The 15802-nt window shown below is 38.7% G+C and overlaps 1 protein-coding gene across 2 annotated transcripts in view; it reads left to right on the top strand.

Moving 5' to 3' along the window:
- The window catches only part of SEMA4F (ssemaphorin 4F), a 1454381-nt gene that overhangs the window by 817752 nt on the left and 620827 nt on the right, over positions 1–15802 (top strand). For both annotated transcript variants that reach the window (XM_044063980.1, XM_044063981.1), the window contains exon 9: positions 11294–11438. In XM_044063980.1, coding sequence (XP_043919915.1) covers positions 11294–11438 — 145 coding nt within the window. The remainder of the gene's footprint in view (positions 1–11293; positions 11439–15802) is intronic.

Below are 15802 nucleotides of genomic sequence, written 5' to 3'. Positions count from 1 at the left end.
CTTGTCATAAGTATGAGTTTTTGCGGATTCCTGCTTGTTTTGCTGATGTTACTGTTTGAGTGTGTGTGAAATTCTATCCTTACTGTAACTTTCTAGGTCTGTTTTAGTTGGAAGACCTAGTTTCTTAGTTTCCTTTCCTGCCCCGGCTAAGCCCGTTTAAGTTAGAGGACCTAGTTCTCGTGGTGTCTTTCTCTTTCCTGCAGGGCTAGGTCCATTTAAATTAGGGGACCTAGTCCTCCTTCTCTGTGTGCTTGTGCCCATTCTGTGAGAATGTCCAAAGAGAGTAAGGATCATAAACCATCTGGCTTTAAAAAAATGTATTAAGTGCTCTCAAAAAATGTCCATAACGGATGGTCACGGCAACTGCTTTTACTATTTGGGGACCATCCATTTACAGGAGACCTGTTTATTTTGCCATGCTTTAAGTCCTAGGGAGTTGCAAGAGAGGAAAAACAAGCTCATCCTAAAAGGTCTTCTTAAACCTTCCTTTGAGGAAGATCTGTCCAGCTCTTCCTCCACTTCTAAATCTACTAAGGGAAAGTCTAATTTCTCTAAGAGGCCCTCCCCGGCACCAGCTGGAGCCTCGGAGCCACCTCTTAAAATCACCAAATCAGACAAGTCCACTGTCTAATCGGCTCCATAGACCTCGGTACTGACTGAGAACAGTATGGTGATTACAGGGTCAGTTCCAAGTATTTCGGAGCCGACCCCGGAGACCATTGAGTCTATTTCACGGAGCCGGTCTATGGATCCTCTACCGGCCTCCTCTATATTGAAATCTCAGATACCTCAGAGATCCCGCTCTCCTACTGTGTCATCCAGGTTTTCCAGGAGTTTATCGGAAGAAGATGTAGAGAGGGTAGTGCTGAGACTGTTGAAGTCATCTGCTTTGCCTAAATTGTTGTTGGCACCAACCCAGTCTGTTCTGGAGCCACTTTAGTCCGTTTAGCCCTCTGCGATCATTCCTCCTCCGAACCATGCTGGTCTTTCGGAGCCAGAGTGTTTGGTACCACTGGTGGAACCTTCGCTCCAGCTCCCCCTGTGGCTGTTTCGGAGCAGAGTTCTGCTCTGACACTCTCGGCGCACCGTCCGTAGTGTCTAGCGGCGAAGCTCCCCAGTCGGCCCCGACAGTGATGGTTGGAACCGAACTTCTTCAGATCAGAGTCTTCCTCTTGGTGCGTCGACTAGGGTGAGTTTGGACCCTATGTCTGGAGCCAACGGCATCCTCTGTCTCCTCAGAGCTCTGGAGGTCTTCGGAGCTGAAGAGGTCGGCATTCGAGATGATGAGTGTGCTGTCCCGATCGTCAGCTCCTACCAGAGGTACCGGCACTCTTCCCCCTAAAGCACCTACTTTTGTCTCCGCTCCTACTCCCTCCATGGACAGCAGAGACCCTCAGCCTCAGGAGCCACCGCCTGGTGGCCCCCACTCTTCCGAGACCTCCCTAGGATGTCCTTCTGAGGAGCCCTCATGGGAGAGAACATGTAAGACGAAGCATGTAGACTCCCTGGATGAGTCCCTGACCTCTGACACTGATCTCGAGGAGTCAGAAGGGTCCCCCAAGTCGTCCTCTGATGATGTCTCTTTCGTAGACATTGTGGAAATCCTTAGAGGTGCGAATGGCCCACTGTCACCCCTTCTGATGAGGAGTCAGTGTACCCGAAGGCTTTCAGGTCTCAACCTTTAGACTCTTGGATGTCTCCACCCTTCAATAAACTGATGGATCTAGTTAGTCGAAAGGTGTGGGATAGTCCTGATGCTGTGGAGCCAGTCCCCAGGAGACCGAACAAGTTTCTTTCTGCCCCTCCATGAAAATATTTTTTGTCTAAAGGCGTTCCCATAGATGCCATGGTGGTGGTGGCGCCCACTAAGAAGGATCTAGCTGAAACTTCTTCTGTTCATCCGCCAAATAAGGAGTCTCAAACGATGGACAGATACGGGAAGCGTATCTTTTCTTCAGCGGCATTTACAATTAGATCGCTGAACTACCTTACTCATTTCACGAGGCTTCAGAGAGATCTCCTTAAAGAGTTAAGAGGTTCTTTACAAGGTACATTTACTGAGGGAGTCCCTGACAAGGTTTCTGCCCCATTGTCCACCTTGAACTCTATAGTCAACTCTTCCATGCGGCTTATTTCGTATGCAGCCGATGGAGCGAGTAGAGCAGCGGGTTCAGGAATTTCCCTAAGGCGTCATTCCTGGATGCGTTTGTTTAACTTTGCAGAACCATTCAAGTCTACCTTTACCAACGCCCCCTTCAACTGTTCCTCATTGTTTGGATCCAAGGTAAAGGACAAACTCACCTGGTGCGAGCAAGAAGGAAAAATGCTCTCTGCTGTGGGAGTAAGTTTTACTGTTCCGTCTAGACCATACCCTAAGGGTAAGATGTGGTTTAAGAAGTCCCAGAGGTTTTTCCAGGAGGCACAGGTTGACTCCTCCTTCAGAGGAGGAGGAGGAGGAAATGGTAGACATTGCCCTAGTGGCAGGGGCAGTCCGCAAAACCAGGGAGGTTGCGATTCGTTTTGGGGCCGGCCTTACCAGCGCTCCTGATGTGGGGCCCGATTGTACTTCTCTGGGGCCGGTCGGGGGTCGCATTTCTTTGTACCCAGAAGCCTGGCTGGGTATCACTCAAGACAAGTGGGTACAAAGAATTATTACCAGCGGTTGTCTCATAACCTTTTCTCTTCCACCTTTTGTTCCCAAGAAGATCCTGGATGTTCCACCCAATCACAAGGATCAGGCAACTGTGGAGGTCAACAAGTTGCTGTCAAAAAGAGTCATCCAAACCATCCCAGCAGACCAAATAGGATCCAGAACTTACTCCAAATTCTTTTTAGTGCCAAAACGTACAGAGGACTGGAGGCCCACCTTAGCAGATTGAATGAGTCAGTAAAGAAGGACAAGTTCCGGATGGTGACACTGCAGTCTATACTACCGTTGTTAGGGAAAGACAATTGGATGTGCTCGATAGATCTCCAAGACACCTACTTCCACATAAAATTGGACAGGGCATCGAAGAGTCATGTACGCTTCCGGCTGGGAGACGGTCACTACCAGTTTCATGCTCTGCTCGTTGGTCTCACCGCAGCCCCCAGGGTGTTCACCAAATGTATGGCAGTAGTAACTGAGACGTCGAGGATTCCAGGTGTTTCCGTATCTGGACGACTGGCTCCTGACTGCCCCCACCAGGCATCTACTTCTTCAGACCAGGGACACTACTATTCAACTTTGTGCCCAGCTGGGAATTTCTATAAATTGGGAAAAGTCTGCCTTATTCCCTCTCAATCTGTGATTTTTATAGACGCAGAGATAGACACAGTAAACATGTTGGCTAGTCTTCCTGCCGAAAGGGCACAGAATCTGGTTCTTCAAATTCAGCATCTTCTCCCCTTACAATAGGTCAAAGCCAAGATTATTCTGCAGCTTCTAGGGACCAAGGATTCCACCATACTATTAGTGCCACTAGCCAGACTACACTTGAGAATTCCTCAGTGGCTCCTGTCGTCCAAATGGTCCTTTCTGCACCTACCATTATCTCATCACATTCTGCTGACAGAATCTAGCAAGAAGGACCTCCTTTGGTGGACACTACCCAATCAGCTAACCACTGGCGCTTCATTTGTTCTTCATCTACCCGTTGCCACTGTGACCACGGATGTCTCACAGATAGGTTGAGGGGGGCATTATCTCTGCAGGACTGTCCAAGGCACATAGCAAGATCACAAGGCTCATCTGCATATCAGCATTTTAGAGATGAGGGCGGTGCTCCTGGCATTGCAAGCACCACTTCACAACCTTCTACCTCTGGGGACTATTGCAATATAGTCAGACAACATGTCGGTAGTATGGTATATCAACAAACCGGGCGGAACCAAATCTTACCCACTTTGTCAAGAGGCCACGCAAGTTTGGAAATGGACAATATCTTCCCAGCGTTTTGTGGTGGCAACGCACTTTCCAGGGATGACCAACATGATAGCCGACAAGCTCAGCAGGGCAATTCTAATGCCTCATGAGTGGTTTCTGAAACAGGACACAGCGGAACAGATTTTCCGCAGATGGGGACAACCTTGCTGCGACCTTTTTGCCGGTCAAATCAATGCGAAATGCAGCAGCTACTTCTCACTCATCCCCCCTCCGGGGGAGTCACTGAGAGACGCACTTTTACACAATTGGCCGCTAGGTCTCCTGTATGCTTTTCCTCCCTTCACCCCAAGGTTATTCAGACAGCGAAACGGCTGGGAAGCAAAGTTATCCTCCTTGCTCCTTACTGGCCTCATCACATTTGGTTCCCCTTTCTCGGGCCTCGTCATGTTTGGTTCCCCTTTCTCAGGCCTCTTCTCCTAGATGATCCCTGGATTCTGAACCCAGTTCCAGATCTGTTGTCTCACATGTCAGGTTCGCTTCATCCCTCCTTACACACCCTCAACTTGACAGCGTGGCTGCTCCAGTTCCATCCCTATTCAGGCTTCACAACTTCTCACTCTCCATGACTCATATCCTTATGTCTTCTCATATACCTTCCACTAGGAGACTATATTCCAGTAAATGGAGAAGATTCTCTAGATGGGCGGAGAAAATTAATGTTGACCTTTACACTGCCTCCATTCCAGTGGTTTTGGAATTCCTGTCTGAGCTTTTTCACCAAGGATCTGCGGCTGCCGCTATCAGAGTTCAGTTGGCAGCGATTTCAAATTTTCATCTAGGTTTTCCAGATTCTAATGTGATGTTACATAAGCTGTGCAAAACCTTCCTTAAAGGTGCCACTTTAAGACCCCCCCATCCAAGAACCTGTGGCCTCATGGGATTTAAATTTTGTGTATCCAAGTTAACTTATCCTCCCTTGACCCTTCTCATTCATCCTCTTTGAAATTCTTGTATTGGAAGACGACGTTTCTGGTGGCTATCACGTCGGTCAGACAGGTGTCAGAGTTGCAAGCATTGTCTGTAAAACCCCCTTATCTGATTTTTCACAAAGACAGGGTGCCCCTTTGTACTAATCCCTCTTTTGTCCCCAAGGTCTGTTCCCATGCCACTTTGAATCAATCCATGGAACTTCCGGTGTTCTTTCCAAATCACTCCAAAGCAGCTCAATACAGGTTTCACCAGCTGGATGTCCATAGACAATTCGTTTTTATTTGCACCGGACTAAAGAAATCAGATCCAATTATTCATTTCCTTCTCCGAATCCAGGTCGGGCTTACCAGTTACCAAAGTAACTCTCTCTAATTGGATTTCTAGCTGTATAGCTTACGTTTACAATTCTGAGGCTAGACCTTTGCCCTTTAAAATCAAGGCTCATTCTACCATATCTCAGTCTACCTCTGCAGCCTTTCAAGCCAGGGTCCCACTTGATAATATTTGTGCAGCAGCTACATGGGCTACCCCTCACACTTTTATTACTCATTACAAATTGGATTTAACCTCCAGGGGTAGAGCATCCTTAGGTTCCACAGTACTCAGGAGTATTTTTCCTTGAGCCACCCAAGAATAAGGTGGTAGGGACGCTGTCCCATATGTAAGAATGAAGGTGAGCTAGGACTACAGAACATAAAGAAGTTATGTACTCACCATAACGTTCCATGTTTGTAGTCCATCTCATCCTTCATTCTTATGAACTACTCCTACTCCCATCCTGGAAGTACCTGGAGACAGAAAAATGTTATAATTTATGGAGACCTTTCAGTATTGGCTTCTTTCTGTATTTTGTTATTTCTCCTAGTTAGCAGCAAACAAGATCTCATACCTACCTAGCCACGAGCCAACCAGAAGTCTTCCAGCTTGTAAATAGGCCGAGTCGGAGCAAAGGATCGGCTCCGATCCCATATGTAAGAATGAAGGGTGAGATGGACTACAAACACATGGAACGTTAAATGAGTGCATAACTTCTTTTTATTGATATTCCCTAATATGGGCCTATATACCTTTTCACATATCTTGTTAAATACTTCCTGTTTAATATTATCTATTAAGGCTTGAGGATAACCTCTCTTTAAAAACATATTGTAAATAAAATCCAATTCCTCCTCAAATTCTCTATCTAGGCTAACCATTTTGGCTGCCCTAACTAATTGGCCCATAACAATTGCCTTTTTCTGATGGTTTGGGTGCCAACTAATATAACTCGGATATGAATTGGAAAAAGTGGGCTTCCTGTAAATCCTGGACACAAACCTTCTTTTCTGTTTATCAACTCTCAATTCAGTATCTAAATAAGTTACTTTTTCCTTACTATATTTGTATGTAAATTTCACAAAGTTCACAGTTCCATTAATATAATCCAAAAATTCTGTTAACCTTTTTTGAGTACCTGTTTGCAACAAAAATATGTCATCCAGGTATCTAGTAAATAACACAATGCCATTCCAAAATTGTCTTTGAAATATATATTTTTTCTCCCAGTATGACAACGTAATTCGCAAATATAGGGGCGCAAGTTGCACCCATTGCTATTCCAGTAACTTGCTTATAATACTGTCCCATGAAAAACAATTGTTTTTGAGCACCACTTCCATAAAAGTACTAAACATGTTAATATTATCCTGTTCAAAACATCCAGTGTCTGCTATTTGTAATTCCAACCATGCCAGACCAATGTCATGAGGAATTACAGAAAATAGATTACATACATCTATAGTAACTAAATACACATTATCCTTATTTGTAATTTTATTTATATTGTCCAAAAACTGCCAAGAATCTTTACATATATAGGGAAAGTACTGCAAGCCCTTCTTCAAGTGAAAATCTAAGTGTTAAAGTTAAGAAACATTATAAATATATGTTTATGAAAGTTTGGTGTGACTGTGTTATATGGGATTACAAATGTTAGGTTTTTATTTATATATGTAAAAAATGTTTATATGTATACATACATATATATATATATATATATATGTGTGTGTATATATATATATATATATATATATATATATATATGTGTGTGTGTGTGTGTGTATATATATATATGTGTGTGTGTGTGTATATATATATATATATATATATATATATATATATATACACACACACACACACACACACACACACACACACACACACACACACACACACACACACACATATGAATTTTTAACAAGTGTATATTTTTTTAAGGTGGAAGAGTTTGGTAATTGGATATTATTAACATCAGTTAACTAATATGGTATGCATTTAAGGTCGGGTTGGGTTTATTCCTTTGTTCTGAAGGAGTCCTGAAAAATTTGGGATGAAAGTGCTTAACAGAGGTACTTTGTGTTTATGAAGTTGTAATAAAGAAAGTTTGGACTGCAGCTTGGGTCGGCGTTTTTTGTCCTTGTTGGTTATTTGGTTTATGTGCGAAGAATTGGTTGTGGGATGGAAGCTATCCCTGTCGAATAGCTTAGATTTTCCCACAGAATCTTTCCATTGCCCACTATCTTTAATTGAACAAAATTCCCACAGACATTTATTATACAGTACAGCTTTAGAATACTGGTAATTACTGAACTTTGGAGTGGTAAAATTTTACTTAAAAGTCTACATTGTAAGCCCTGCACAATTGAAATATATTCTTAGTTTTTTGATAGAAGGAGTTACTGTTAGATTTCAGTTGTGCAGACCTTGCAACAGTCTTAGTTCAAAAAGACTACCTATTCTTTAGATCCTTTTCAAGGCACCGTTAATGTGACTTAGTCTTGAACCACAAACGTTGGAGACTGTGACATTTTCCCTACTGATGTTCGTTGATCATCAAATCATCAATCACAATAATGCCCCCCTTCCCTAGGTTTAGTGGATGTAACCTCTGTGGTCTCCACCTCAACAATCGTCATACTGATATGCTGCTGTCTCTGTAGCATAATCCATCTCTGTTATTATGGCTACATCCTATCCATGTATAATTCCAATTTTTCAACTATGTTTTGGCATTTAACTGCTTCTTGAACTAAATGTTGTAGCATATTCTTGCATATTTAAAAATGCATGTATGTGGGGGGGTTGTTTTTTTGGGGGGGGGTTGGGAATATCCTTGTTTCTGTAAACATGTTTTGTTAATTTCTTATGTGATGCTTTTCACCCAGGCTCTGGCTGAAAATGCTGCAAATGGTCCATTGAGATCAGTGTACTACCTTGGTAAAAGAAAAAAAAGGAAATAAATTACAAGTCTACCAGATAGCACTTTACTTCAGTTTGGATCCTATTTAATCTTTGTCTAAATTAATGTCAGGATTGCTACTCTGTTTTCTAGCTCTTTTATTATTTGTGGTTACATCAGCTTATGTGGGTATTGGATGTGGTACCTCTGGAATGTCTTGTGTTGAAAATAAAATATGTTGTGTTTCTCCAGTACTGCACTGAGCAGAGTTATTCATGCAGTGTTGAGAGTGCACCCAAGTCTGTGCAAGACGAACTGTAGATTTAATGTTAGGTCTTCAAATACTTAATTGTAAGTTAAAGCTGCCAGTAAATATACAGTACATTTATTTAAATGTAGTTCTTACTTGCTCTGAGTTTTCCTGCCCACTGCTCCTCTTGCAGTTGTCACATACATCGAACTAAAATGCTAAACACGTCTGTGTATCAAGTGCGACTACTCATGCTCACGTCCGCTCGCACTTAAGGCCATCTGAATCAGATCATAGGCCTTCCCTACAGCTGATTAGTTGACATTGAGTTCTTGTATATTTTTTGTGTATGTGTGCATTAGTTTATTTATTTAAAATTTTAACCAGGGTAAAACACTGATTTGTGAGAACCTGTTTCAGCTTCAGCCCAGTATAATTAATAACAAAATAACAGTATAAAATTAAACATAATGTTCACAGTATCCAAAATAAGCAGAAAACATCATCCAATTTTCTGAAATAAAAGCCAACACCAAAGGGCTGTAGCTGACTAAGTTTGCAGATGACTGCAAGCTAGGAGTAGTCATTAAATCCTAGCCATCATACAGGAAGATTTGTTCTATGAAATAACTGGTGCCGAAATCATGGACTGAAACTAATTGACAAAAAAATAATGCTTTTTTGTATATTTGGGAGTCACCTATGCCAGAGAACTACCATATTAACAGTATACCCCTAAGATTTGACCCAGTATGTGGACAGTGACCCAACATTTGACCTACGTGTCCATTCTTGTAATAAAGTCCTTCTATATTGCACAGCTTATAAACAAAGGGATTGTGTAGATATCTAGGGATGTCATTGTCCCCCCCTTACTCGAGCTTCATTAGGTCAGTATTCAGATATAATGTCCCCTTTGGCACGTATCTGTCCAGACAAATGCAGCAACTGGAATGCACACAGAGATACTTTACTAAAAGGATACAAGGCCTAAACAACAAGTTTTGCATAGACTTACTTAAAGCCCTAACACTGTATCTGTATCCTACAAATTGTTAAGAAATGACTTGTGTCTAGCATGCAAGGCATCCTCTGACCCAATGCTGATGGATTTACTGCATATTAGCAAGTCCAATAGCATCATAAATAATCTTTCTAGGGATCTTAACCTCTTCTCCAACATCAACAGAACAGTTTGGGGGAAAGGGTTTATTTTGCAGTGGATACCACTGCTCTGGAACAGATTCCCCATCCACATAAAACAAAGTTCATCCCTGTCCATATTCAAGTGCAAATTGGATCTATGGACACAAAACAGAAAATTTACCATAGGACTGCCCCCTGTACTACTAATGGACAGAGGCAGCTGCGAAATGCTTTATCCCATGCATGGATCCCCTCAAATTATCTATGTCATGATTAGTTATTCTCATTAGAGGTAATATATAATTATCGACCACGGGATAGTTAAGGCCAGTCTCTAACCAAATGGGATATGTTAGTTTGAGCACAAAAAGGGAAACCGGCTAGATTCAAAATGGCCTGCAAGGGCAACTAGTCTTGGATTTACCTACAAACCTGTAAAATGTAGAATGTAAAGATTGGTCTGCACTGTATTTATGAATAGCAATACTGAAAACCTATGTGACAGCAGTAATGTATGTGCATGTGATTACTGAAGTGGCACATATATATATATATATATATATATATAAAAAAAAAAAGTGGGTAGATAATGAAACATTTTTTCCTTCAAGTTTTGCAAAATGTTACCATATTTCTTGAAAAAAAATCTGTGAGTTCTCCAATGGCATTGAATTCCAATAAACTGATTGTTGTGATTTAGAAATCCTTATATCTCCTTCATTTGCCAGTAATGCTCAAATGATTGCTTGGAACTCAGCTTTTTCCTATCAAGATGTATTTCTTGGCACCATTTTCTGCTTATTCTGGCTAAAATGTCACCATTCTAAATTTTATGATGTCTTTATCATTTGTTCATTAGATATTAAATTGTTTTAGTGTTGGGTATAGCTGATATTAACCTGTAGCTTGTATAAATTGTGTTGCTGGAATTTTTTTATATTTGTGACAAACTCTTACAGTTGGTTTTGCGTCATAGTATTCTGAATGTGAGCATGCCTTCTAATTTCCAAAGTTATTGTGTTTATACAGATTGCAGAGATAAGCTGTTAAAGCTGAGTTGCAACTAAAGATCTATGAATTTGAATATGTCTGTTTTTAATTCACCACTTGGAAACAAAAGAGAGAGCATTATGGGATGAGTCTGTTTAGTTCATCAAGAGTAAAGTCTTACATGGAGTGGGATATTTTATAGAAGTATGCCAAACAGTGGCAGTAGGATTTTCATCTGCATTTGTATAATTTTGGGTTTAGGAGTAGACCAGAGAAGGAGTGGGGGATAGCTGGGTAAGGAATTTTTAGGTTTTCTTCCGTTTACATAGAGTTTGAGAAATGGTGAAAACTTGCAGGTCTTCCATGGTGTCAGAAGTTAGCCAATCTCAAATGGTGGGAATTAGCTGCTACCAACATATGGCTGTCATGCAATTGGTATAATATATATGATTGCTCTTCTCCAAAGGTGCATGGCTTTCATGTAATGGGTATAATCTTCCTGACAGCGCCACTTGAACGGTGCATATAGTATATCATGAATATGCAGTTCTCTCGCATATACCAGTGAAAGCTACATATATCAGCAGTTGTAGCTGTATCTCCATCTTGAGGGGATTGTAGTAAGTTTGTACTTCATTGAAGCATCTGCACCATAGACCACTTTTATCCATACAGGGTACTGATGAAAGTAGATACCTGAAGAATGGAAAAAAAGATTCAGACAAATGTAGCTAGCTGTGGTTGGGAGTTCACATGGCTATGTACTGTGCACTGTGTATGAGACAAAATTATGTGTTACTGTATATTTAATTCCTGTTTTGACTTTTGTTCCCAGGAAAAAAGGTGAAGTTTCTGCTGTGTGTTCATACAGTATACAGGATATTCTTGAAGCCCTTAATGGAAAGTTTAAGGAGTATAATCGAGACTGTGAAAAATGGGCAACAGTGACGGGAGTTATCCCTGAACCTCGTCCTGGCTCTGTGAGTAGTGTTGTATGGCTTATGAAGTACTAATGAAATACTATGTTAATGAAAATACATATAAAAATACAAAATGCGTTTCCAGAATGTATACAGGTTTTGTTACTTCTGCATTTTGTTTCATGTTTTTCTCATGATCCTTTCCCTATGCCCATTCAAGCATAAACTGATACATTTGTCACATCTCAAACATTTTTAAACAAAAAATATATTTAATGAATTATTACTTATGATGTAGGCAATCATGCACTTGTATAAATGAAAAACTATATTTACATTTTCAGTTGCAAACATTATACATCACTTAGCTGTACAGTCATTGTCAGTAAAATATTACATAGCTCGTTCAATTCCTGCCTTCCCGTAAACCTCATTCATCCACCAAAACATTATACTGCATGTATTGTTCTCACAATTCCCATTTTTTCTATGCAATTTGCTTCTAATCTTTTCTAAATATCCCACTTCCAGTTTTTTATCTCTGTTACTGTATTCACTACTTCTAGTACAATTGGTTTAGACTTTGATTTCCATTTTCTAGTAATTGCATTTTGGCAGTCACCAGAATTAAAACTCATCAAGGCCTTACTATATGTCTAGGCAGTTCCGATTCTGTTTCACAGCTCAAAAAATCATTTCCTTAGTTACAACTATTTGCTGACCCAGTATTTCTGACAGAGTGTCTGCAGGGAGTTTCTAAAGTCTGCCAACTCATTACACTCCCAAAAATGTCTTCCCAGTTACCTCTTTCTTCCGCATCACACCTCCAACATTTGCAGTTAACATGATGAAAAATTCTGTGGAGTTTGTTTGAGACGTAAAAATCCCCCATGCAAACACTACCAAGCAAAAATCCTAAATTTTCTAGACTTTTTTGCATGTTTGGGAGCCATAAATCTCCCCCTCCTAGTTTTTTTTTTTTCTGAATTGCTTATCTAATCTTTCTTCCCAATCCTTTCTAACCTCCTGTTATTGATTCCTTTAGTTATCACGTAACATTTTATATGTCCTACTAATTATCCCTTTTTTAACTAAAGTTAGTGTTCTAGATTGTACTAAAAACTCAATCAGTGCTGGTCTTTCAGTTAGGATCCACCTATTCCTTTGTTTGTCTATACTCTGATATCAAGCCATGATAAAGAAAGCAATCTCTAGTCTGCAGTCCAAATTTATTCTTTGTCTCTTCCCATTTTATTGCCCTTCTGTCTGTAATTGTTTGCTCCCAATGTCTTTGTTCCTTTGTCAGTTTCTCCAGTAAATTCCAGCCTCCTATTGCCTATTCTGTGCACCCATAATTGCAACCATTCCTATCGGCACAATCTCCTTTCTCCATTCCTGTGTTGGCTTAGCTCTTAGAATATTTTCTGCTACTTTATGAAAATATTATTCTAAATGGTGGCCATTCTCCTTAAGGGTCTGCATCCAAAATCCCAGTCTCTCCTTATTTCTTGAGCCCCCTTCCCCCATTTCATCATCATCCTTTTCCACTTTGCATTAAAACCTTCTTCTTGCGAGCCTTAACTGTATAGCTCTGAAATACCACTTCAAATCAGGTAATCCCAAACCACCTTGCTCTGTTGGATCAGCTTATCCCACTTGACTCTTCCCCTTCCAGATAAAATCCTTCAAGTGTTTATTAATTGCTATCCACAACTTTTCTGGTTGATAAAAATATGCCTGACGTGTATAAGACTAAAGGCACTAAAAACATTTTCACTGCTTATATTTGCTATCCATATCCATAAAACAGAGCTTCCATTTTCTCAGGTTTTGCATTACCTTTTGTTTAGTCTTTTCCCACATATCAATTAGCTATCATAACAGAATCCTTTTTAACCCATACTCCTATTCATGTTCCCATAAGTATGGATATCAGTGAACCAATTTGTTTGTGGGTACATAGTTTACAGCTATTGCCTTTTTTCAGGATACAAAATTAAAGATAAAAGAGACTTAAACTGTCTCAGAATGTTCCACAACACTGGGTTTCTAGTTTTATCAGGTACAAAATAATGCAGTTGTAGGCGCTGTTCTCCAGTAACAATAAAGGTTTTCCCCTTAATAAAACGTGGAAACTCAATTTCAATAAATTCAAGGTCCAAGTCCAACAGACCACTAGGTAAAACGTTTCAAGACACCAATTTATTTGACAAAAAAAAACAGATTAAGCGCTTTCATCTCCCATGTGGAGTCTTCATCAGAATCTGTTACACATACAAATATTCAGTTTAAATACATCTAAGTAAAACACACTTAATTAATCTTGACTTCTAATAGGCTGGCCATTAATTGACACTAATTAACATTGAGGTAATGCTGAACCAAACCTTTGGTAATTTACACTTGAATGTTAATACAAAGTTGTAGAGGTTCATAGGAATTCATGATCTTAACATTTCATAATTTTGTTTCCAACTTATATAAATGTTGTAAAAATTAAATACAAGTAAAATCATCAAAGAAATTGTGACAGGAAATACTCATTTCTTATTAATACATTAGTTTGGTGTATAAATACCAATAAATATATAAAAATATAAAAAATATATATAAAATGTATGTAAAATATATATATATATATATATATATATATATATATATATATATATATATAGTATAAAAATATTGTATGTTAAAACCACATTTATTCTTGTACCTTAAATAGTGTTAACAACTATATTTTAAGCTACAACCTTAATAAAAATAAAATATATATTATATGTACATGCTCCATAAGGACTGAATCTGAATATTTTATTTATTTAAGGGCACGTATATATGAACACAATAGAGATATTATCAAAATGAACGACAACAACGCCTTATTTAGACATACCCGGATATGTAGAGATGCAGATTTTAAATTTTGGATATTGGAAGAGGTGGTGAAGCGAGAGGGGGGGATTGGGAAACCAAACTGGAATTTAGGGAGATGGTTTGGCAGTTAAGGTTGGACGCATGTGGAAATTATGGATTGAATGACCACATATCCATCAACCACAAACTAGTGATTCCCAACGCTGTTCCAAGAAGACTTCCACTCGGAGAAAGAAAGCATGAACAACAAGTTTATTTCGCCAAACAACGAAGATACACACAGAAACACAAGCTAATAATCCGGTTAAGTGCTTTCATCTGCTGCCAAGCAGATTTCATCAGAACCAGTAAACAGAGTAATAACAGTCTATTTAAAGAATATTTGGCACCAAAAAAAAAAACGTTAATTGACAACAAAACCTGTTAAATGAATTTAAAAAATGAATTTAAAAAACGGACATTTAAACTTATAAATTTCCAGCTTTCTCTTAATAAATTTCAAGTATACTAATTACAATTTTTGCTGTAAAACCTACTCTCCATTTAAAGCAAGTTGTGTAGATCATTGGGTGCATGTTTAAATAGTACCTACCAAGGGAAATGTCTAAAATAGTTAAAAAAGTGACAATTTGAATGATGACCATTCCTATAAATACCCTATATTCAATGAAAATATTGTCAATTGATGTGAATAAATTTGGAATTAAAAATGGAATTAAAAATGTTATCAATTGATGTAGATGAGGTTGAAAAAGTTAAAAAGTACATCTACCTATTATAATATAAAACATAGGAAGTATGAATGTACATATTAAAATCTAAAAAAGGAATGTGTGAGCGTAATGAAAAAACGTAAGTAGTGTGTGTGACTGTCAATGTTTATAATTGTAATGTGTAAAAGGTATATATATATAAATAAATAAATATATAAATATATAAATATGTAATTGTAGATGTATAATTAATTTAAAGATAAAAATATAAAATATATAAATATATGCATGATGTACGTGTAAATATATATAAATATATATAAATAATCTACAGTTGTACCAAGATAAAATGTTAAAAATACGTAAATATATGAATGTGTAAATGTTTGATGTAGTTAAACGTCCAATAAAAGAAAAGGTTTAATACTGATAAAGTCGTTGAGCCCAGGATGGGTGGTAGCATCACATATTATCTGCCATTTACTTTCCAATAGGGCAAGATATGTTTTCCAATTACCCTTTAATTCTATACTACTTATGTGGTCAGTAATACTGAAAAGGAACCTGTGATCACATATCCATCAACCCAGCCCTTAAGATTCTCACTGATGACCCAAAGAGACATCGATAGATGGTTAACTGTTGTAACTTATGTAAACAAATAAATAAATAAAATATTCAGATTCAGTCCTTATGGAGCATGTACATATAATATATTTTATTTTTATTAAGGGTGTAGCTTAAAATATAGTTAACACTATTTAAGGTACAAGAATAAATGTGGTTTTAACATACAATATTTTTATACTATATATATATATTTTACAAACATTT

This window comes from Protopterus annectens, chromosome 2.part2 (genome assembly GCF_019279795.1).
Source record: "Protopterus annectens isolate FY-2018-M chromosome 2.part2, PAN1.0, whole genome shotgun sequence".
NCBI classification, from domain to species: domain Eukaryota; kingdom Metazoa; phylum Chordata; order Ceratodontiformes; family Protopteridae; genus Protopterus; species Protopterus annectens.
The sequence above is the reverse complement of the archived record's forward strand: the minus strand, read 5'-3'. Positions and strand labels throughout refer to the sequence as shown.